Raw genomic sequence first — 24712 nt, 5'->3', positions numbered from 1 at the left:
AAACGCTTTTTTGCATGGAGAAGAGTTTACATTTGTTGGCGCCATTTTTTAAGATGGCGGCGAATTGGAAAAATCTTTCTTAGTACGCGCCTACTACTTTTAAGTAACGTTCCTGCAAAGTTTCAGCTTTCTAGGGCAAGCGGTTTGGGCTGGGCGTTGATTATCAGTCTGTCAGTCAGTCAGGACTTTGATTTATATAGATATAGATGGACTAATAATAATAACTAGGCTTTGTCTATGAAGGGATTTCTACACTAAGCCTGTGGCTAGTTTACAGGTGGGTCCCTTTACATTGCATAGAGGGGTGGTGGCTAGCCCCTATGCCACAGCATACTAACTAATGGAAAGGAGAAACCGGGTTAGACCGCGGAGGAAAACTCCTTTACAGCGTCTCTTCTCGAGCCTGTATCGCTTGAGATACAAAACGACTCGGGTTCTTTCTTGGTTGCTTGTGGCACAGGAATTTAGGCTTCTCGTTCGACACTGGCGCATCATGTTTCCTTCGTTGACTCCGCTTCCAGGGCGTTCGGTACATTCCTCATCTAGATATGGTAACGGTACATTGGTATGCAGGTCCTTCCGCGCTGATGCCTCCGATGTGGGTAACTCCTCAGGCGCTTCCAATTGCGGGAAGGTATCCGGCCCCTTCATGGTGGTGATACTGAGGAACCTCTCCTCCGATGTCATAAAGTATGAGGGTTATAAATCAAGAAATATGAACTGATTAAGGCCAAGTTTAGAGTCTAATAAGTAATAATACGTTACGTGCTTTGGTTCTCTTTTATTTCAACGGTTGAAGTCCTTTATCGTATGGGGATGTGTTGTCCATCTAAGTGACCAAGGAGACACCGGTATACCGCAAAGTCAGCCCAAACCATGTCGCCCCTAACAGATACCGACTAAGCAGGTATATGTGGGATGAAAGGTCACTAATGCCAAATGACGCCATCTCGCTGCATCCATTACAAGGTCCCTAGCTCAAGACCTGCAAGGACCATCAACATACTGTTTCGTCAGTTTCAGGCCATCCATATCAAGCCAGAGCTGATACTAAATAACAGTTATTGTGTCATGTAGGCACCATCTTACCTACCCGTTGGTGATGGGGACGACTAACGTTGGTCCAAAGAAGAGGGTGGTGATGGATTTTTCAGGTGTCTTATGTGTAGGATCCCAAGCCTTTCATGGGTCTCTTATGTCTAGGATCCCAAGCCTTTCTTGGGTCTCTTATGTCTAGGATCCCAAGCCTTTGTTGGGTCTCTTATGTCTAGGATCCCAAGCCTTTGTTGGGTCTCTTATGTCTAGGATCCCAAGCCTTTGTTGGGTCTCTTATGTCTAGGATCCCAAGCCTAATAAGCGTTGATTCCTCAGCATTCCAACTGTCGAAACCTCTTATTTCGTGGATTGCTGAAGTTTTTTTTTGACATTAGAAAAGTGATTTCATTTCCCTTCAAGGACTGACAGTGCACGATGACCGCAAATTTCCCTTCCTATGACTTACGAGTTATTAGGGTGGTGGGGGGTCGCTTTGCGGTCATTTCCCAAGAAATTTAGTTATTACTTATTATTTAAAATCGAGATATCTGTTTCTCTCTTAATTCCTACTTTGAAGGGGCTTCTACCATTCCTCTGGTTTTGGCAATCCTTAACGGGTGATCAGCATCCAGTGGTACTTTTTGTTTCAATGACCCCTAGAAATCATAAATTTATAGCTGAAAAAGAACAGATTTTATTTTTACCTTGAAGTTTTCCCTCTGTTCAAAAATGATCCGCATTAATTCCGGAATATAAGAATACTTTTTCTTCTCATATATTGGCACAATGTACCACGCCTTCGTTCGTTTACTGTAGGCACGTGTATCTCTGGAATCCACACATTTATGACCGTTATGCTTATTTCACAAACACATAGGCTATAATAAGTATATTAATGAAATTTTACTTTGGCTGTCCATCTTGTCTATAAGCCCGAGGCCTTCCACAGTGCTTGTTGTGGTCTATGGCGGCTAATTTAATCCTTATTTGGTAGCCCGAGTAGCTACATCACAGACAAAAATTACTATGTCAACATGGTAAACGATGGAAACAAAGTTAGACATACCCAAAAGCGATTCTTTTTGGGGCATACATTAGAATTAGACTGTGTTAACTTTCGAGAAAGCCTGTGTGCCTGTAACAAACAAGATTTGCGCGTGATGAATGGTGGTACAGTTCATCTCTAGGTACTCACGCATACCTAAAGTTTGTGAAGTATCCCATATTTTTCAAGAGGTACTTCCTCATAACTTCGCTTCTTAATTTTAAGAAAGTGGGAGAGTTGGCTTGTAACCAGGGAAGTTTTTCCAGCTGCTCTTCAGTTAAAGGTTCATGGTCGCAATGATTGAACATGCCTATCTCCAAGTGCCACTCATGCTCGTTGATAACATGGTGGAGACAAGTCAACCACAAACTCTATAAATATTTGGATTTCAATTGACCACCTGTTCTTCAAAATTCATTCAAGGTAATCATAGCACAATACCTTCATAGTGAAGACCTGTCCTTGACAATTTTTGGAGCACCACCAGAAATGATTACGTAGTAGAGGAGCCCAGTGACATAAATCTCCATGTTCTTTAGATTTCAGTCCAATCTACATGAAACGCGTTCTGTTTCATTCACTTGATAAAGGGTGTGACAAGAGATTTAAAAATGGAAACATATTTACTTCGTCCAATCTCTTTAATATTATTTTGCCACCATGCCACGTGTCCCACGAGTGTTTTACACCTGGCAAACAAGAATCCTCCTTCCCTAGGAATAGTCGCAAATAAATTTTTTTTTAAAAAATATACCATGCATTCTAAAATCGACAAACGTTAATGTCGTGCTTCAAACTAACTTAGCTCAGCTGAGATTGCCGAATGAGCATCTGTGACGACTTCCAGCACTTTGACATTGTGTTGGGCGCCAAGCTCCAGAACCTCTTTGGAAGCACCTTTGAAAGCCAGGAGCTCCATGTTCGGGCTTTTCCCTTCAGCATGTCGAACGTCTTTGTTGGATATAGCTATGATTTTCTTTGATTCAGTATCTGCCAGAGTGTAAGTGCAAAACATGGCGGAATGCCCTGGACTGTCCATCCTTCCATCTCCAGCTACTACAAGTTCTTTTCCCGACAATTCTTCGAAAGTTTCTTTTTGCGTCCTCTCCCAGAAAACATCAACAGCTGGCTTCAAAAAATGAAGCTGATAGCTGATGGTGAAAAACAATTTCATACCCAATTTAATAATAATGATATATGCTCGCTAGCGAGAACTCCCCGGTCTCCATGTCTATACATCGTTTTCTCTAAAGGTGAGAGGAGATGAATTTTATCTAGACCCTTTATTTTATCATTCTCAAACAAGGCAAAAATCATTTTGCATTAGTCTGTGTGCTTTCCAATGTGCTAAGGTTCTACATCACCCAACAACGATCTAAGGCTATAGACTAGTAACGGACTAGCGGTAGAGGGGGTGTAGACGGTGTATCCCTCCCTCTGGTCGCGCTCTTGTATGGACTACTTTGCGCGTCCAGTAGGGGGATTACACTGAGCTAAGAGATAAAAGGGTGTGACGTATGCAAACGTCATAACCTTCTATCTCTTAGCTCAGTGTCATCCCCCTACCAGGCGCGTACTGTATCCCCTCTTACAAAAGCGTGCCTAGAGGGAGGGATACACCGTCTAATCCTCTCTCTACTCTATACATTGGCTAGCATACACTATACAGTTACGAAGAGTGCCACATAGTCTTGAGAAATCCATGCCCAATTCAATACACGCAAAATACAGTGACCACGACACTATAAGGTGCCATTTCTAGTTTAGTTTACATTTTTTCTCTTTCCGTAAATCGTAGAAAATCAAAACAATCAGAAATAAACCCTCGCAGTAACCAATTTCAGTTTTTCTTTGCCATAAAAAAGAAATAAATCCATCAACTTACGGGTCTATTGAACGTGTACCTGATGTCTATGTAATTTAGAAAGGAACCCCACCGTATCGAATCACCCCTCAGTGAGAGAAGGCTTTCTATACATGTATATGCATACAAAAACTGGTTCTAGTGGAAGTCAGGGACAATATATACTCATATACGGGACTATAAAAAAATGCGAAATTATTCATTTCTAAGACGAGTTTAAAAATCATTCTAAACTTGTGCAAACTAGTAAAAGATACGTTTCGCAACTACTTTTAGAACCCGAGCTTTATATTTAACTTCGAAACCGTCCTCGTGCCACGATTTTTGAACTATCAAAACTGTCTCTTTTACCAGTCCCCTTTACGATTGCAATAACCATGTAATCGCGTGCATTTGTCAACCACATAAATAATAAGCAGTCGTTCAGAGACAAATAACGAGGTGATGTACACTCCCAAAATAATTGTACACCTGAATTTCTTTCTACACTCTACACACACTACAATAAATCTAAGCTTTCGTTGTAGGATTTTCTTTTCAGTGCTATGTCTTCGAAGTTATTAATATCATTAGATTTTAAATATAATTTTAATAATCATGGGTTTTAAACGGTTTTGAGTGCTTTTAATGGATATTAAAACCGTAACTGGAGTCTCCAGTTTTGTTTTGACTGTACTTCTTCAGTTTTTTACCCAACATCAACGCTATGACAAATTTGTAGTAGAAAAAAAAGACATTGCTTTCATTTCAAAAGCATCGGAAACCTAAAAATTCTTTAACCAATCTCCTTATCTGTCCCTTGAGTCAAAAGGTTTACTGGTCCTGACTCTGTAACCCCCCCCCCCTAAATTCCAACCATCCTGTCCTTCTAAAAGTAAAAGGTTTCCCATAGCTTCTCGTATACAAAATAACTAAGTGAATGCTTTTAGCACAACAATAAAAACTTGTGGCAACCAACAAGAGGAGTTGATAAGCCTGATTATAATTATATCGAGGGGCTAATCACTATCAGATTTCGTGTTCAAAGGTATTATATGTAAGGATGTTAGCGCTATCAAGTGCACGCCACTTAAAAGGGAGGGTGAAGTCGAAAATCAAGTGATTTTTTTATTGATTCTTGTACAAATTATAAGACCAGTCTTCATAGTGAAACATTTAGGAAATATATCAGAAAAATTTTAAAATTAAAATTAGGTTCAGGTTTTAAGGATAATTTTAAATAAGGACGTCCGACCAATCGCGTAACGCCCTGCCTTTCTGTTAACAAAATTCTCGTGACACGTTCCGTGTCGAATGAAATTTATCACGAGATTTGATAAAATTTGCGCGCGACGTGACAATCGTGGCGCGAGACATGGCGCGTGACACGAGAATTTTGTTAACAAAAAGGCAAGGCGTTACGCGATTGGTCGGACGTCCTTATTTAAAATTATTTTAAAATCTGAACGTAATTTTAATTTTAAAATCACTCGGGAGTATTTCCCGAATATTACACAATAAAGACTGGTCTTATAATTAGTAGAAGAATCTATAAAAAACAACTTCATTTTCTACTTCAATCTCCCTTTAAAGGTTAAGCATAATCCTTATATTGTAGTAAAAGGTACAGCGTCTACACCGATTACTTTTTCCTTATCCATTGGTTATTAGGCACGAAACCAAAAGTAATCACCCCCTTTGATTTTAACGCCAACATGCGAAAAATACTCCCTTCACTTTTTCCCACGGCCGAATCAGGCATAACCAACACTCTACCATTTCATTTCATTTTAAAACTTGTGTTCCTGATAGTAGAACGTTCAAAAAAATGGAAGACTTCCCAATTGCAATGAAATCGGGTTCAGCCGACCCGTCTTCAAATTGTTGTTCGTGTCGGTCCGTGTGTACTCGAGCCCATGGGCGCCTAGGGTGCCCATGTAGGGCAAATGGTGTCGAGTGCACCGATCGATGTAGCTGCGGGTTTGTGGGCAAAATGGTGCTAGTTTGCACAAACCAGCAAAGACCTAGCACCTCCCGCGCCCCAGACCCCCAAATAATTGTGGGAAGAGCAGGGGAGCCAACTCGGGACCTCATCGAAGAATTTGAAAGAGGAAGCGAGGATTCGAATTCTCAAGATGAGGATCCCAAGGAAGATGCTTCCTCAGAAGAACTTCCCGAACTGGAGGTTAGGTTTTGACTTTTTAAAATTAATATAAAATGAGGCCAGTTTGTCGGTCCGGGACATTTAGTGTTGCGACCGCCGCATCAAGCGTGGCATAGCGTGAAATTAGCCTAAGTCATTTGTTCATTGGCCAGATTTCTTTAAAGACCATTTTAACATAAGTTTATAAAGCATCCGAGGATAAATATTGCATGCACGCATGATTTGAATGACAGCCCGATTTTTTTAGTTTTCATATGATGTAAAGGACAAAATATAAATTTTATAGCCCACCCCTGCTCCTAAAAATCGTAGGAGTCGCGGTGCCCAGGCAAGACGCCAACCGGCTCAAAAAAGGGCGCGACAAGCCCAAGACCCGGCGATGAGGGGGGCATTTTCAGTTTTGGTAGTGCCTGCCGAGGCAGGGCCGTCTATTAGTGAAAATATATCTAGAGCCGTTGATGTACGTGTAATTATATATATATATATTTGGAATTAAATTCAAAGGTAAAAGACTTTTTTGTAGGATGTTATCGACGGTCTAGATATCACCACTAAAGATAGACTTCTCCGAAGATTGGCCAGGTTGATTCCGGAAACGGAAGCCATTTTAGGAGAAAGTAAGACATTTTCTAATTGTCTAACAACAGAGACTTTCCGTGTCTCTTTCCATAGACATTTATAGCCGTGTTCAATTGGACTTCAGTAGTATTACTTTCTATACTATATAACATTCTGACTGAACACGACTATGTACACGGTCTTTGCGTGAAAAATGGGATAAGAAGTAGGGGTTAAAAGCCGGTTAACGGGTTAGTGAATATGGCGTTGAAAGGACATACTCCTGTAAACAGCAAGGGGACAAGAAAGGGGGAATGAAATTACGTCACAGGCGAGGACCCTATACTATAAACGAAGAGGATAGAAAGAAGAGAAGTAGAAGCTAACGGCTTTGACAAGGCATTTTTAGAGTTCTCGCTTTTCGTTTTTAATTTTACACTGAATTATAATTACGGTAAAATTTAACAGAGGGCCCAAGCGTGTGCCCTTTCCCGGACGCGCGCACGATTTGGAGAGAGAGAGAGAGAGAGACAGAGAGAGAGAGAGAGAGAGGTAAAGCGCTGGCGCGCGCTGGCGCTCCGAGTGAGAGAAGGTTACTCTACCTTACTCTCCGTTACCATATTTCAACCAATGTGAGGGCAGTGAAAGATACGCGCGCGTGCTGCAAAATGCATAAAGCGAGAACTCTCAACCTCAGCCTTCTACCCCTCTTCATGATACCCTCCTTGCTTTGAATAAGCTTGCCGAACAAGGGTAAACGCTCATTGACCAACCCTAAGTAACACGCACACACTTCTATTAAAATCAGTCTCAAACTTCCATGTTTTTTTCATGCAATTTTAGTTGCAAAGCCTAAAATATGAATGGTTGATAATATTCAATGTTTTAATGAAATAGTTTTACGTGAAAACGACCACCCTGGCCTCGGAGACGCACCACAAACAGAGGCACAAACTAGCGATAGATTGGGGGAATGTCTCCCTCCTTCCTCACCCCCCGCGCAGGGGCAACAGTTCTGCCTATGCGGAATCTGTATGCCTATGCCAACACCGCTTGAGAATGTGTGCTGTCGTACCATCCAGGGCACCATTCAATGCGAAACCCTCAGGCCACAATTTAAATTATTTTGTTTGGAACCAATGGTACTCATATTGACGATGCGCCTCAGAGAGGAATTTAGACATAGATAACGCAAACTTGAGATTTCAAGCTTACGCGAATCTATGTCTATCCCTCTTTGGGTTCCTCGGCCTTGGCAACAGGATGGTTTTGCCAGCCTGTTGTGTAAGGCGTATTTGTGAATCATTTCCAAGCCCCGATGGGGAATACCGAGGGTTCCAACCGGGAAGATTTCCGGGGTAATTGAAAGAGTTGCCTGAGGGGGGGAGGTTAAAGAGGGAGATTTTTGTAAATATGTTTATAATTTTTATGTTTTTTTGTTAATATGTTTATAGTTTTTATGTTTTGTAAATATGTTTATAATTTTGATGTTTTGTAAATATGTTTATAATTTTTCTGTTTTGTAAATATGTTTACAGTTTTTATGTTTTGTAAATATGTTTATAGTTTTTATGTTTTGTAAATATGTTTATAATTTTTATGTTTTGTTAATATGTTTATAATTTTAATGTTTTGTAAATATGCTTATAATTTTTATGTTTTATAAATATGTTTATAATTTTTATGTTTTATAAATATGTTTATAATTTTTATGTTTTATAAATATGTTTATAATTTTTATGTTTTGTAAATATGTTTATAATTTTTATGTTTTGTAAATATGTTTATAATTTTTATGTTTTGTAAATATGTTTATAATTTTAATGATTTCTTAGTAAACCTTTATTTGAATTCATACACGTTTTGTAAATTTGTTGCAATTGACTCATATAAATAACATTTTTCCCTATAGACTAGTGGCGGTAGAGAGGGGGTGTAAACTGTGCATCCCTTCCTCTAGGCGCGCATTTGTGAGAGGGGATACTTACGCGCTCGGTAGTGGGATTACACTGAGCTAAGAGATAGAAGGGTGTGACGTTTGCATACTTAGAACTGCCATTACTCTACGAAATTGTTAAATTAACATCATTCACCATGCTGTTAAAGATTCAAATTTTTAGGTGCACGAAAGCTGTTCCCCCCTTTTTTTACCTATATCCTGTCGCAGCCCTCCCCCGTCATTTGTAATGGCATGGCCCATCCTTGGTAACCGCTGCTGTGTAGCTCGGAATTCATAAAGTTCTACAGATTTTATAGTTTTTAAGAGAATTACAAAGTAAGCGTCCTTCCAAATACAAATTTCATTTTCTTTTATAATTTTTCGGAAATTTTTAAACCCCCCCCCCCCCGATTTTTTTTATTATGCCAGACGCGTACACGATAACACGATACGAAGAGAAGCTAGCTCGGAGAGAAACGAATTGAAAGCGCGACGTAGAGAGAGAACTGCCTGCCTGGTATATAGTGAGAGGGGGAAGAGGGATAGGGGGCGTGTCGCCCGGAGAGGAGAGAGAGGAAAGAAATGTAGTTTAAATTTCGCGGGCGAGCGAAGGGTCTTTGGGGAGGGAGCGAGGTTGGTAGGGAAAAAACACGTTTATTGGGAGAGAGAGCTTTCAGCAAGGAGGATATATAATAGGCCTTTTTAAAAAGTTCCCTGTACAAACGATGTAATGGGGGAGGAAAGCGGAGATGGAAGGCATTTTTCCCTCCCGCGTTTCTGCGCGTGCCCCATGTGAAACGTCATTTTTTAAATCGCCTATTATACAGGCTCCTTGGTCTCCGGCCTTCTATCACGGTAGTAATAGCATGGATAAAGAATTCGCGTGAGGAAATTTGTTTTCACCCTATAGGATAGGCAACACTATCTCGGACGGCATCTTATTCTGTATATACTCTGTTACAACATCGGTTGTCAGCACGCGCAAACCTAGGTCTCTATGCAACCTAGGTTTATGCGTGCTGACAAGAGACGAAAATCTTCAGGCTATTCAGGATTTAAAATATCCGCGAGTTTTTTTAGCTCGGGTGCACGGACCTCTAGGCCTTAGTTTCAAATACGTGTAATAGGCTGTAGGCAATTTCACACGTATTTGAAACTAAGGTCTAGAGCTCCTGGAGGTAAAAAAAAACTTGCGGATATTTTAAATCCTGAAGATCCTGAAGTTTTTGTCTCTTGACAGCACGTACAAAGCTACGTCACATAGAGACGTGGGTTTGCGCGTGCTGAGAACCGATGTTGTAACAGAGTATATACAGAATAAGCTGTCATCAGAGATAGGGAGTTGCCTATCCTATAGAGTGAAAAGAATTTCCTCACGCGCATTCTTTATCCACGGTAATAGTTTCAAAAAGATGGCTAAAAAAATTGGGAATTGAATTTTTGTCAAAAGGAGCCTTTTTATGAACTCCTTCGGTGTAAGGGTAAGAACACCCTTCATCTCTACCCCCCCCCCCCTGCAAAATATTCTTTTCGCGGGAGGGATGAACACCCTTCGGCCCTGCTTTCCTCCCCCAGCAACATAGGGATTTTATGTAAAGGCCAATTTCAAAAAAGGACCGGCAGACTAAGCCCCCCTATCATTTTTTGACGGCCACGCTTTTGATGGAATCTGATGGGGTAGAACTTCAATATTTTTGGTCTCAGGCTCTAAACCCAGTGACACACTGAGACATTTCGTGAATTTCAAGGTCGTCCGCCAAACACCAATGTATCTCTTGTGTGTAAAATTTATATGCTATTTGGCTTGAAAGGCCAAATTTTCAGTCTGCAAGTGGCTTTACGAATTTATAGCGTATATTTATTTAGACTCTATTAATTTATATTATTAAAAAAGCCTAATTTAAATGAAATAGTACAATTTTAATTGCAACTAGCCTTTTTTAATCATATAAATATTATAAAAAAACCGTTTCTACAAACGGAAAAAACCTGATATATACTAAATCGTTGATTTGTCAGCCGAAATAAAAGGTATAGAAAATGTGTTAAGATAATGAAGTTGACGCCCCTGATAAGAATCGACAGTTTTAAGCTGTGACATGTGAAATTAATTGTCATGACGTAATGTTACCGCTTTAATAAATGGTGGTGTTATATGAAACGGTTAGAATAAATAATATCTGTCCCTTAGAGGCCGTCACAAGAACAGTGAGTGGCGACCCAAAATCAACGATGTAGTATATATCAGGTTTTTTCCGTTTGTAGAAACGGTTTTTTTATAATATTTATATGATTAAAAAAGGCTAGTTGCAATGAAAATTATACTATTTCATTTAAATTAGGCTTTTTTAATCATATAAATTAATAGAGTCTAAATAAATATACGCTATAAATTCGTAAAGCCACTTGCAGACTGAAAATTTGGCCTTTCAAGCCAAATAGCATATAAATTTTACACACAAGAGATACATTGGTGTTTGGCGGACGACCTTGAAATTCACGAAATGTCTCAGTGTGTCACTGGGTTTAGAGCCTGAGACCAAAAATATTGAAGTTCTACCCCATCAGATTCCATCAAAAGCGTGGCCGTCAAAAAATGATAGGGGGGCTTAGTCTGCCGGTCCTTTTTTGAAATTGGCCTTTACATAAAATCCCTATGTTGCTGGGGGAGGAAAGCAGGGCCGAAGGGTGTTCATCCCTCCCGTGAAAAGAATATTTTGCAGGGGGGGGGAGTAGAGATGAAGGGTGTTCTTACCCTTACACCGAAGGAGTTCATAAAAAGGCTCCTTTTGACAAAAATTCAATTCCCGTGGATAAAGAATGCGCGTGAGGAAATTCTTTTCACTCTACAGGATAGGCAACTCCCTATCTCCCTTATTCTGTATATACTCTGTTACAACATGGGTTCTCAGCACGCGCAAACCCACGTCTCTATGTGACGTAGCTTTGTACGTGCTGTCAAGAGACTAAAAACTTCAGGATCTTCAGGAAAATATCCGGCAGTTTTTTTTAGCTCCAGTGCAGGACCTCTAGACCTTAGTTTCATATACGTGTGAAATTGCCTACAGCCTACAGCGATTTTGAGGTTACTGTATGGCTAGTGTACCCGCCTATCCATTACTATTTCCAATTTCCCCTGACTATTACCTGACTTTTACTTCAAAAATATTTTTCCCTGACTTTTACTTCAAAAATATTTTTCCCTGACTATTACCTGACTTTTAATTCAAAAATATTTTCCCCTGACTTTTTAGGCCTATTTTCAATTTCCCAGACTTTTCCAGGTCGTGTACAAACCCTGCGGTACATTGATACCCACTAGAAAAACGGAAACGTGGGCGTGGGGGTAAGCCATTGTTTTTAAAAATTTACGAAAAACTATAAAAGAAAATTGAAATTTCTATTTGGAAGGACGCTTATTTTGTAATTCTCTTCAAAACTATAAACAGCGAAAGAGGAGGAGGGCTGTGACAGGATGTAGATCATAATAAAAAAGGGAAGAAATGTTTTTGGGCAGAATCTTTACTAGGGATATGTTTGTAGGCATGATGAAAAATATTAATTTAAAAATTCTGTATATAGGCAAAATGAAAGTACTCTATGGAGTATTTCTCTCCTTATAATAGGATAGGGTTCTAACAGAGTAGCTTCTCTGAATGGACGTCACAGAATGGGGTCCCAGCACCATCAAGAAAAAGAGTGAATTACCTGAAAAAGGGGTCTTTTCCAAAAAATGTACATTGGAATGTTGCATCAATAACGCCACTTTTCCGTACTGGTTACCAGAGAGAACTATAGAACTTGCAAGTGATAAATTTCCAGCATAGAGGCCGTGAAAATTCGGTTGGCTTTCCCATTTGCCCTATAAGAGTTGAGATATACCTTAGGCATTTGTGATTGAAAGAAAACAATGGAAATCTACTAATTACCTTTGCATGTTTTCCACCTGATCCTTCGCCACAATTCCACGTGTAAATGAGGGCGGTAGCTCGCCTATGAACTTTGTAGGTGATGGCTGATTTGCAATATTGGCACTTTGTTCCAAAAGCTTTTTGAACAAGAGATGTCAGAAAAGGAGTAAACACAAAACACATAGGTTCCCTTATTATTTCTTCAGCCGTTAGACGTGTGGGTTTTTGCGGCAAAGGCTAAAAAGAGTAACATATAAGTATAATTTGAAATTATAAGAATATTGAAGAATTAAAGTGGGAGAACTTACTTCATTGTATTCAATTATTAATTCTTCATAATCAGTATCTTTATCGTCATCTTCCGTAAAATCATTTTCAAAATTGAGATCATCACATTCTCCTTCATTGCTATAAGTGTTTGCGGATATTTAGGAAAATTTCTAACAAATTAATTAAACAATATTCCAAAAAGTATTACTCTAGATTTTCAAGTTCGTCTCCCAATGCCTCCTGCTCTAGTTCATCAGCGTCTCTTTCCATTTCATCTCCATCTTCCTCCCTGAATTAAGGTTGCCCAAATTAGAAAGAACCAAGACTGTAGGATTGTTTTAAGTTTAACACAAATGAAAAGGGCATGTTTACTTTTCAAGCTCTTCCTCCTCTTCCATTTCCACTTCAAATAAAGTACGTTTTGCCCGTTTTTTTGGAGTTCTTTTAAGAGGCGTATTAGCCAATGGTGACTCCATAGCCAAACCTAGCCTCTTATAGGTAGGAGTCTCTGGTTTATCTGCAAATAAAAGAAAAAATAAACTCCCGGGCTTAGTTAGGTGAATAAAGCATTGAATATCTACCTTTTGGTGTCACACGCCGATAATGTCTTTGAGGAGGAAACCCTGGAGATGTCATCATCTCAAATGTGGTAATGGGGTCAGTTTGAGTAATTTTCTCAGTGGTATCAAACACACTTTGGGTCCATTTATGACACATTTCCCCCTGGCTTGTTTTCAATAAACATATAAATATATATTAGCTAACAGCATAATAATTACTGTGAAAAAGAGGGTTGGGGGCCTCAAAAACTTACTGCAGTTTGTCAAGTAGGAATGTCACAAATTTATCATTTTGTGATCCTATTCCCATACCCCACCGATTCTTCTCCGTTGTCCATCTTTCAAAAACTGCTTTACTAAGCTTTATTCTATGGATAGGTTCTGCAAAACATAATGGATTTCTAATTTGTCAGACAGTAATTGGTTTAGTTAAATTTTTTACCTTTAGTCGCCATAGTAAGTTTACTTATATATAAGTTATAAATGAATTTCCAAAGCCAAAATTTCCAAGTTTCCTAAGACTTGGTCAAAACAAACGTTTCACTCACTGTGATATTTTCCTAAACTACAAAAAATTTTCTAATATTTCAGTTACTAGTACTATTAATTGTTAAATTATGTTATGAAAATTATAATAAATGTAACAAAAAATTATAAAAACAGCAACAAATTCGTGTCAACTTTATATTCAAATCGTAACGAACTAGTCTAGTACAGCTCTCTACGACAGCAAAGTTAGAATGAATTTCAAACTTAGAAAACCGTTGCGAAAACCGGATGAAACCGAATCCTGAAAGAGAAAAAAGACGCGACAATATACCCTAAACGGACGCCCTACGCGCGGGTTCTAGCAAGCCATGATTGATATTGTATTGGACAGTCCCTAATAGGGTCTTTGTTTGACGTCATATAATTCAGCCAATCGTGGGGTATGGACTTTTTTTGGAAATCCTATACAACACTGTCTTCTCCTGGCGCCATCTAGCGTTCCAGATCGGTAATAAACGGCGCCGACGTAACCTTTAACGGACTTTATATAGTCATCTAGAAGAACGCTTCAAGAAATGTAGCTGTCACGTGGGATAACGTTGATTTGAAGAGTGAAAATTTGGGAATAATTTCAAGATTGAAAGACTATGGGAGTATAAAGATTGGGAATGTTTCGATTTATTTATTTTTTCGATTTTTAAAATTTACGGAAATTATGAGATTGGAAAGATTTATCAAGGATTAGAGAGATTTTCTGGGATTTGAAAGATTTTCTAGGTTTTGAAAGATTTGTGAAGATTTCAAGATTTTTCTGGGATTTGAAAGATTTGTGAAGATTTAAAGATTTTTCTGGGATTTGAATGATTTGTGAAGATTTAAAGATTTTTCTGGGATTTGAAAGATTTGTGAAGATTTAAAGATTTTTCTTGGATTTGAAAGATTTGTGAAGATTTAAAGATTTTTCTTGGAGTTGAAAGATTTGTGAAGATTTAAAGATTTTTCTGGGATTTGAAGATTTTTAAGATTTCAAGATTTCAAATCTTCTACTGTACGAGATTTGAAGGAATGTCGGACCCCTCGATATTAGCAGTATTTTAACAAACTCCCCCTTCCCTTTTTTATACCTAAAATAATTTAACATTAAAACCCATGCTTACTATTTTTCTGGCTATTATATAATCTCAATTTTACAGTCCTAGGATTAAATGTGTATAAATATTTTTTCATCATTGAATTATTCACTTGAGAGATTAACAAAATGATTATTGGTGCTCTAACGTTAATGTTGAACTTTTCACACTTTTTAAATCCAACCTTCACGTATGACTCTCTTTGAACATTTTTTTAATCCCTCTCATGTATTCATAGTGAAACTTACATTTTAGATTCAGTTAAAATTAATTAGTTATTCCTAGCTTTTCCCTGTTAAGGTCTATTTTTTGCCAGTTAGGACGCTATCACTAATTATTCTTTAAAAGCCTTTCTGGTGTCCAAAATAATTTTCCTTATAAAGTTACGAATGAAACCCTTTAAAAAATACGCAACTATTAGCTTTAAACGTGAAAAACAAAATTTTTATTTACTGGAAAATAATTATAATGAATACCATAAATAAATAACAACCAGGGAAATTCAATTCCAAATTGCGTGCTATAAATAAACGTAGCAATTATCAATCCAAATGTGTTTTTAAAATTAATCTTTAGCACATTCCAATAAAATAATCATGCGTGTTTAAACCTTGACAAAAAGTTTAACCAAAATATTCTTAAAGCAATTTATTGTTTTAATTATTTGAAAGTAATTATTGAACAGCCATAACCTTAAAAATTACAATTTATATTTTATAAAATAAATAATACTATTATTTGACATCAATAAACTACTGTAACTCTCATTTGACTTTATTTATCAAAGGTAAAATAGTTACCATTAGTTTTATAATTACTAGTAAATAATGTGTTGATCCTATTATTTCCTATATTCAATGATAAATATAAGCACAGTTTCATTGCCAGACTCCCGTAGTACGCTGGCTAATCATTTGTCATCTATCCCAATGGATAAATCCAAATAAAATTGTTCTTAAGGACAGAGCGAAAAATAAAATATGCCAAACTACCACACTATACGGAAGAGAAAATCTTTTTAAGACGCGTTATATTTATATTATATAATTATTATGATATTGCCAGCTTTTCCAAAATACTATAAAACTGTATTTCTTTTCCCCCGAAATATTGCCAAATTATTGCTAGTTGTCTTATTTAATCATGTCATTTTTAACAAAAAAAATTACTATTTTAGTTTTCTTAAATTAGGTTAAAGTTAATCACAAAAGATGGTATTCTATATGATGAATCTCGTGTAAAGGTTAAGAGAAATATCCGTTCTGAATAAGATCTTGTTGAGACAATGACATTGGAAATGGGGTTCAAAATTAGCGTGAAAGCAAGTAGTATATTCTGGTCTGGGTTCATCAGAAATAGTCGAACTAAAATCTATGTCATGACATCACACCCTAGTATAATATCTTATTTCATTAGCTCAAATTAAGACTAAAAATATTGATGTGACGTCCCTTTAGCTACTAATTCTCAGTCTATTGAATGACACACTATTTCCTTTTCTGCAGCATGCGGGAATGAGCACTGAAATAAATTAATCACAACCGCATGTACGTAAAATTAATAAAAATTAAGACCGAAGTAACAGATATTAATCAAAACGCGTCTTGGATTTAACCAAGACCTAAAAAGTATCGATAAGAACAAGGTTAATCACTTGACTAAATGCGCAGATATTGAAACTTTTTTTTTAATTAAATCTTACATGTTTAAGAAAGTAATGTTCCATCACCCTATTCCATTGAATAAACTTATCTTACTGGTAGTAAATATTTTCCCTCTCAATAATTTGAAAAATTTACTTATCTCGGGTTTTCGAGCACAATTCCATTCCCCGAAAACATTTTATAACTACATTTATTATCACTTTTAAGAGTTTTCGTGTGGAAAAATACCATATAACTAGTAACTACACGTAACGGTAACAATGACTAAGACGATTGAGGGTAGTCTGCTTTAGCCTCTGCTGCGCTCGATACGAACAAGGAGGATGTATAGTTGTATACCCCCCTTGATAGAAGTACGCCTTGTGCCATTCTCATGCCTTGTCTTTCGCTGACCTTGTCAGCAAGACAATAGCCTACTCAATTACGCGTTAAACTGCTCGAGAATTCTGTGTGAATAATACTTTTTAAGGTATTCGTCAGCAAATAGAAATTGTTTTTGAGAGTATTCCTCGCCTTGAAATAGGGCAACTACGAATTAATTCGACCAAATTGAAGTTCAAATATTCGATCAAATCTTATTTTATAAATACTTTCTACCATTTCAATTTCTATAAACGTATTCTACCAAATGCATACAGAGTGCTACCAGAAGTCTCTGGGGCTACCAAGGAATACTACATTTACTATCGGAAGATTCGCAGCGACAAGTTTATAAATCGCATATTCCTTCAAAAACCGTTAATACATTATCCTTGTTCCTGAAGATATACAGACTAAGTAGCAGAGTCCAGTCACAGCCTCCTAGATCACGCGACTCGGTGAACGCAGGCTATTTTGCAAAATAACCAATTCAGAATTTTAAGGCTACGACCGCACTGAGTACAGCTGACACTCTCACCATGGAACTAACTAACGCTAGGGACGGTTCGCAAGCGTGAATATCTGAGAAATGTCCGGTGACAACGCACCCTAGCGAGATTTTGGTGCGAACCGGAAAAGTGATTCAATTTTTAAAAGGGGGAGGGGGTAACAAAAAGCCTTAAAAGCAGTCTGCTATTTCCTAATTACGCTTAGGTTTAGGAAAAGCGATAAACTCTGCATATATGTTTCAAAGTTAGGGATAAAATGAGTTTCTAAGCGTTAGTTAGTTCCATAGTAGCACAATTTACACAAAGGTTACGCCATGGTTAAGCTACGCCTAGCATAGCGGACGACTTCTACTGCGGATCCCGTATATTAGTACGAAAACTAAATTATAGGCGGCGTTAAGAATTACCTTATTTCCGTTTTGAATCTCCAAATCACAGGAGGGGGAATTTAAAAGCGGGAGGGTTTATCAACGAATGTTTTTCAGAGAGACTAATGTAAGTTCTATCGGTGCGGACCGTCCCTAGCGTTAGTTAGTTCCATGCTCTCACACTCGTAACGCCCTAAAGTTTACAATTAAAAAAAAGAAAATCAAAAAAATTACGAATAGTAAGCACGTCCCTACTGCTTGCGAACCATAGAAACAATAGAGGTGCCATGGCATAGAACCGTGTGACCGTTGCCTGTCGTACCGCTGCTATAGACCCTTTCTACGTAACATAGAGAGATGTCAATCCTCAGTATCGGTACATACAGAAGGGCTGACCCCTCGCTGTCTCTGCTCTCTTTATGATCTTTCCATCGAGCGAGATGGAAGGCAAATTTTTACCCCTATGTCTTTCCCTCTTAGATATGTCGAAGTGATCTATTACATAATTTATATTAACCTAGAGTAAAATCAAAACTGCCCTATTGAATTTGCTTCCATTGTTGAAATTTGCACAAAAACAAAAGGTTTCACTATGGAGCGTACAGGGCATGAACGGGGATATGTTAGCCACATATTAACGACACAATGTCATACACATACTCTCTTAAAAGTGATAAATGTAAATGGAATTGTGCTGGAAAAACCGAGATAAGTAATCTTTTCAAATTAATGAGAGGGAATAAATTGGCTACCAGTAAACTAAGTTTATTCAATGGAATAGGGTGATGGAACATTAGTTTCTTAAAGGGGCTATCCGCGCGTCCTCTCCATTTTCCCCACCCGCTATGTTAAGCTCTGCGAGGAAGATCGTCGTTTGTCCCACTGTATGAACAGCATCTTAAGCATGTAAGTTTTAATTTCAAAAAAACTTTCAATATCTGGTCCTTCAGTCACTTGATTAACTCTCTTCTTATCGATACTTTTTAGGTCTTGCTTAAATCCAAGACGTTTTGATTAATTTATGAAAGAAGTTTAAAAACGATAGTAGTTGAAATATAGAATAAAACTATTTATTTGTTTCTTACACTGTATGCGTATACAGTGTTGTCGAGATCAGACCAACAGCTTCCTTAGGTAAAGAACGTCGAAAAACTTACTATAAATGATACCAAATCTCTATTAACTGTAATTATTTACCTGAATTCTAGACGAAAATTCGACCTGATAATGAATTATTTCTTATTAAGGGTGCTACAGTAAATTAGAAAATACATATAAAGGTGATCAAGCTCGGATGAAATAACAAAGTAATTTGTTAGCGTCTACTGCTAAGAAATTAGGAAAATCAGCAAGTAAGCCATTATGTGCATTCACCAACATAACTTGTTAGCACCCTCAAACCTAGGCCCTTCTAGTTGTCAACGAGAACGAAATGAAGAAATAGGTTTAACCGCACTATAAGGTTGGGCTGACTTCTGATCCAAAAGTAATTCTTTGACGCGCTTCTGAATTAATTAAATTACAATACTTAGACTTCATTCATTAAAAATCGAAGCAGGTAAGTTTCCCACTTAAAAAAATGCTTGTTAGTTTAGAAGTATTCTGAAAGCTAACTTTGCTATAGTTTTTCCGTATCGCCTATGACAATTGCCTTAAAAATCCGAAAATTTTTAATGCTTTTTCTATGGGACGCTAAACCTAAAATGTGTGACTTTTTCCTTTATCATTACCGAAGGGTGTCAAGTCATATCTGCAAGGGACTACCGGCCCTGTAGAATTACGAGTTTTTTAGGCCAAAGCTGCCATCGCTTGAAACTCTTGTTATTTTAGGCGCCCACGATCTTCGCGCCGACTTGGTAGCTCTATTGAAAGAGTTCCTCCTCGTAACCCTAAATTGAAACATTATTTTTTTATGCTTCTGTGCATTATTAATTTAGTTTTTATGAAATTCTTTAAAATAGAAAAGGAGGGGCTAATGGACGTGACCATTAGATTATAAGTTTTGTTCCATGATTATGACACTTCCTATCCAGAGCGATTAAACAGCAATCGTCAGTGGCCACTTTTAAATCTAATATGGACAAATTTCGAGATTGGTGCTAACATTTTTCATCTAAAAAACTGAGTATAACCACGGATCTATGATGTAGTATCAAGTCCGCTTTACACGCGGAAGGTCCCAGCTTGAGCTCTGGTAGATACATATGTTTTAACCATCGTGATTGGACATGAAAATTAGCTTGATATTCTAAAAAAACTAAGTATTGCCACGAAACTATGGTGTAGTGCTTATCACGTTCGCCTAACACGCGGAACATCCCAGGTTCGAGCCCCGGTAGATACAGGTTTTGACCATCGTGATTGGACATAATAATAAGCTAAATCTCAAGGGAAACTCAGTATTACCACGTATCTTGGTGTAGTGGTTATCATGTCCGCCTAATACGCGGAAGGTTCCAGGTTCGAGCCCTGGTACAAACATGTCTTGCCCATCGTGATTGAGACTTTAATTTTTCTATAGCTCCAAAATGTAACCTCATTAAACAATTGCAGTTTTTTAGTCTTGAAACATTATCTCTACTTCGAAATCTAACAAACATGTAAAACATTTTCACTATTTTTTAGGATTTACGAAAAGAGGTAAAATTTATGCTAAACTATAAATGTCACCTAATAGTGTCGCGGCCACTGTATCCCGCGAGTGTTGAATTGGGCAGGCATTTCTCAAGTTATGTGGCACTCGTCGTAACTATATAATGTAAGCGAGATCATATAACATAGAAAACGACTTGGAGTATTGAAAAATGAGACTCTAATCAACTGCTCTTTTTGGGAAGGAAACCCCCATAGGATTTTAGCAGTAAACAAAAACACTAACGAAAGTTGAACGCTGTTAACCCCTCTAGGATTTTAGCAGTAAACAACAGCTGAACGCTATTAAGTCCATGTCCTATTATATATATATAGCCCATGCCTTATCATGTATAGTCCTTACAATGATGGAGTTCGTGTAAGATAGGAAAAAGCGACATCTAGAAGCTATTTAATTCCAGACAGTTACATTAATCTGATTTTAAAACACTTAGACGAATTTATTATTTTTGGTGTTGGAAATTTTTGATTTAAATAGTTAAGCATTCTTGTTTATTCTTCCGCCGGACTTGGTAGAGATAAAGAATGGACCTAAGATTCCTGACGTACGGCTACCTCTACCCAGCTCGGCAGCTACAGAAATTCCATTGCCACCATCGCAATCTGAAGCCACAGCAGTTCCATCTCGAGACCGTCTTTCTTTCATTCCTGTACAAACTGAATCGGCGGAATCTGATGAAAGCCAAGCTCCAAGACGATCATCGAGAGTTTCCAAGATACCCGAACGGCTAACGTATTACCAGAAGCATTTGAGTATTAAAGAGGAGGAAAGTGTCGTGGCCTAACGATCTCTAAAAAAGTTATTACCTACTGACGTTAGTTTTTTGGCCCACGGGCAATATGTATAAATAGTATAAGCTGTATTATTTTCCTCTCACTATCTCTCTGACGTTCAATGTATTAACTACTATATTTTATCGGACAATACTGTTTAGTAGTAAACGTTACCTTTAAACATAAAGTTCTCGTTGTGTGCTTTTTGCTCTAACATACAACAACCCCTCTATACCTTACCCTAATGAGTGAATAGCGCTATCTTTTTCAATGCTTAAATGATTTACCGTGCATAAAATCAGAGTTAATAGCCCCTCGATGATCTACTCTAAACGGTGATAAAATTATAACCGTATAAATTTACTTTTGCTGTAATTCTAATATTCCGGCGAATCGAAGAACAGATAGTTTTAGTTATAATCCCCTGGATGAGTTTACAACACAGACTTATGCCGATGCACACTTATCGCATCTTATAAATTTCTAACAAGGACTTATGTCCAGAAAATTTTGAAAGAGAAAGTTTATTTATAGTCATTACCCATTTTAGTTTTATCCCCTCGAGTTACATTTCCTTTAGCAATGCTAAAATGATCAAACGCATAACGCTCATTTAACATTATTTAGCTCTACCTAAACCCACATTTGAATTAACCGTAAAACAAATTCATATGTATCCGACTCCACAGAATAAGAGGTACCCCATCCCACATCCCTCCGACATTTGTATCAAGTCTGTATGGCTCAGTTGTAGAATGTCTTTCTACTGCGTGAGCGCCCCGGGTTCGATTCCCGGTGCAATCTGAAAATAATTTTAATTGAAATGAAATCTCTAACCGAGCCCAGTTATCCCTATGTGTGGGCTGTGGTAATATAGAGTTCCTTTAAAGCTAAACAATAACGATAACGAGAGTGAAAACTCCGGCCCCAACTACTCGTAATACTACTACTACTACTATTACTACTACTACGCCTCAGGTCAAACTAAGAGCCTCATCGTATACTACGATGTGGCTAAAAACCCCAAACGTACAAATTCATAAGTATCCGACCCCAAAGTTAAAATTGAAACGTATCCGACCCCACAGATTAAGAGGTACCCCACCTCACCCCCGACACTTTAGAGATAAAACTAAATCATAAAAACTCAAATTTCAACCAAGTCTCTATGGCTCAGTGGTAGAGTGTCTTACTACTCTGTGTGCGATCCGGGTTCGATTCCCGGGTCTGACCTGAAATTTTTTTTAATTAATATAAAATCTCTAACCGACCTCAGTTATCCCTATTGGTTTTGTTGAGGTACTAAAGAGTTCATTTTAAGCTAAAATCTGACGATAACGAAAGCGACAATCCCGGCCACTACTACTACTACGGCTCGGGTCAAACTAAGAGCCTCATCGTATACTACGATGTGGCTAAAAAACTACTGAGCGAGCTACCCTCTACCAACGAGAAAGAGGCTGAAGTAAGATCCACTGTGAGAGAAGTTTGGTTGAATGAAACCAAAGAACAAGATGAAAAAGACACAATTGATTTCCAAAAAGATCAAAACCGAAATTGTGAGATGAATTTATGTATCTATTTAACGAAAACTTACACAGTTTACTTTTGATTTTAGCCCAAGGAATGACGAGTAATAGGTGGAGTGCCATAACGTACCGTATTGCTCAAGCTTTAGCTTGCAGAAACAAGGCCGCATATATCGCTCTTCAGAGTTTCAAAATCCTAAAATTGCCAAGTTGGAGAAGGTTACAAGCTAAATGTCTCACAATTTGGAAGAACCTGGCGAAAATCTGGACACATTGAAACGACAGAAAGATTTGTATGATGCTTTCGTGAAAGAACATGTTGCCAAAGGATTCAAAGAGCCAAAAGGGGTGAAATTTTGATTTTTGATGAAGTTGATGTTACTCCGAAGGTTGCTTGGAACAGCTGAAGGCATAAATTGATAGGTTTAGCGATGTCTCCAGAACAGTTAGCGACGTTGGATGATATTTACGATCAGTTGAGCACCGAAGAAACTGTTCCTCAAGCAGGCTATATGCTGCATTTTTTATGGGGAGATCTAACAACGGATTATGACATTATTTGTCCCTATTTTGCTTATGAAGGCTCGATTAACACTCATTTTATTTCCGCTTGCCTATTTGAAGTATTCAGTGCCTTACACGCTGTTGGATTTAAAGTTTCCGCTTGCCTTTGTGACGGGGCGAGTGCTAATTTGAGTTTAATTAAACTAACACAAAATTATTCCGGGGCTTATGGGGTATCATTTGACCAACATCAAAATGACATAGTCATTGAAGTTCAACCTTGGTTCAAAAATCCACTTCATTTGAACCATAAAATTTACTGGATCATGTGTCTCAGCCACCAGGTACTAAAATTAAGATTAACCCCAATTAATGTGTAGATGTGGTAGTTATTTCAATTAAACATTTATTCGAGCTTAAAAATTTGATCAACGCTTTATTTGCGTCAAAAGAATCAGGTGCTCGTTCTTTTAAAAAGAATGATGTCACATTTGGGTGGCAAGCAATCATTGACATGAAGAAACGGGAGAGTCTTACATAATTAGGGACTCTTGGACCAAGCTGAATGTAATACAAGCTAAAATTATGCAAGTGAGTTTAAAATTGCCTGCATTATCTCCAGCGTGTGAAAGGTCATTAGTTTCAATTATTATTTCAGCAAGATGACGTGTTGTCTGAACTTTATGAATATGATGAATGATGTAACCAAAACAAAACCTGGGCATGGAGCCGGTTCTACCGGTACCCAGCCTTCTCTCAGGGAAGGAGGCAACTCCCAACCTGCTTCTGGGCGAGATGCTGCCTCTGGCAGCAGCCACCCGCAATCGGCGGAAGGCCAAAAGTCGCCTCCTGCTCCTCAATCGGGTTCCACCAGGTTGAGTGAAGCAAATAGGAGGCGCAGGGCCAACCGCCGAAGAAAACAACCCCAAAAAGGTGGCCAGAACTCTGCACTGGGTGCAGGAGATACGGGCCGAGATGTGACTCCTGTACCTTCGGGTGCTGGGAGAAACGTCCCGGGTACGGACTCTACGCCTGGTGCAAGAGAAGCTACCACCCTTTCTGGCAAGAGAGCTAGGACAGAGGACCCTGATCCCTCGCCTAGCTTACAAGCTGCGGCGTCAAAGAAGACCAAGTCTTACTGCGACGTCGCCAGTATTGTCAAGATGGCCATCGTTAAAGATGGCTATCCGACTAATGCGGTCACGGAGGAGGACGTCGTTCCTATCCAGGCCGCTATACTTGACGCATTGGACGCTGAGCTTTCTTCGGGAAGCTCGCTGCCACGTCCTCTCAATTTCCACATCATGGCTGGGGCCATGATCTATTCATGTGGGGATTCTGCGACCAGTGAATGGCTCGTGAAGGTGCTACACCATAATGAGCGTGCCATAGGGGGAACACGGCTTTC

General features: G+C 38.3%; 2 protein-coding genes across 5 annotated transcripts; both read right to left on the bottom strand.

Moving 5' to 3' along the window:
- LOC149691535 (uncharacterized) lies at window positions 1–2607 on the bottom strand. Of its 4 annotated transcripts, none has more exons than XR_016383568.1 (8): window positions 2522–2607; window positions 2237–2451; window positions 2102–2170; window positions 1943–2038; window positions 1740–1863; window positions 1502–1691; window positions 1090–1407; window positions 1–985 (listed from the first exon to the last, which is right to left on the bottom strand). XR_016383568.1 is itself a non-coding variant. In XM_089869475.1 (7 exons), the coding sequence occupies exons 3-6, from the start codon at window positions 2128–2130 to the stop codon at window positions 1602–1604; spliced, it is 339 nt and encodes a 112-aa protein (XP_089725601.1). In that variant the 5' UTR covers window positions 2131–2170; window positions 2237–2451; window positions 2522–2607; the 3' UTR covers window positions 1429–1490; window positions 1562–1601. The 4 variants fall into 4 exon arrangements, 2 of the variants coding, with proteins under 2 accessions (XP_089725600.1, XP_089725601.1); XR_016383567.1 differs by having other exon boundaries at window positions 2–985; window positions 1094–1407; XM_089869475.1 differs by lacking the exons at window positions 1–985; window positions 1090–1407 and adding an exon at window positions 1429–1490 and having other exon boundaries at window positions 1562–1691.
- Window positions 2608–12577: 9970 nt separating this feature from the next.
- On the bottom strand, window positions 12578–14115 carry LOC149691534 (uncharacterized). The gene is made up of 8 exons (XM_089869515.1): window positions 13768–14115; window positions 13580–13706; window positions 13347–13492; window positions 13138–13282; window positions 12974–13054; window positions 12804–12903; window positions 12677–12732; window positions 12578–12632 (listed from the first exon to the last, which is right to left on the bottom strand). Exons 1-8 carry the CDS (start codon window positions 13778–13780, stop codon window positions 12578–12580), a joined length of 723 nt encoding a protein of 240 aa, XP_089725641.1. The 5' UTR covers window positions 13781–14115.
- Between the last annotated feature and the right edge of the window lie 10597 nt (window positions 14116–24712).

This window comes from Phalangium opilio, unplaced genomic scaffold, assembly GCF_054372755.1.
Source record: "Phalangium opilio isolate 3A_F unplaced genomic scaffold, DU_Popi_V2 ptg000026l_1, whole genome shotgun sequence".
Lineage (NCBI taxonomy): Eukaryota > Metazoa > Arthropoda > Arachnida > Opiliones > Phalangiidae > Phalangium > Phalangium opilio.
Note: the sequence above shows the minus strand (reverse complement) of the source record. Positions and strands in the feature narration are given on the sequence as shown.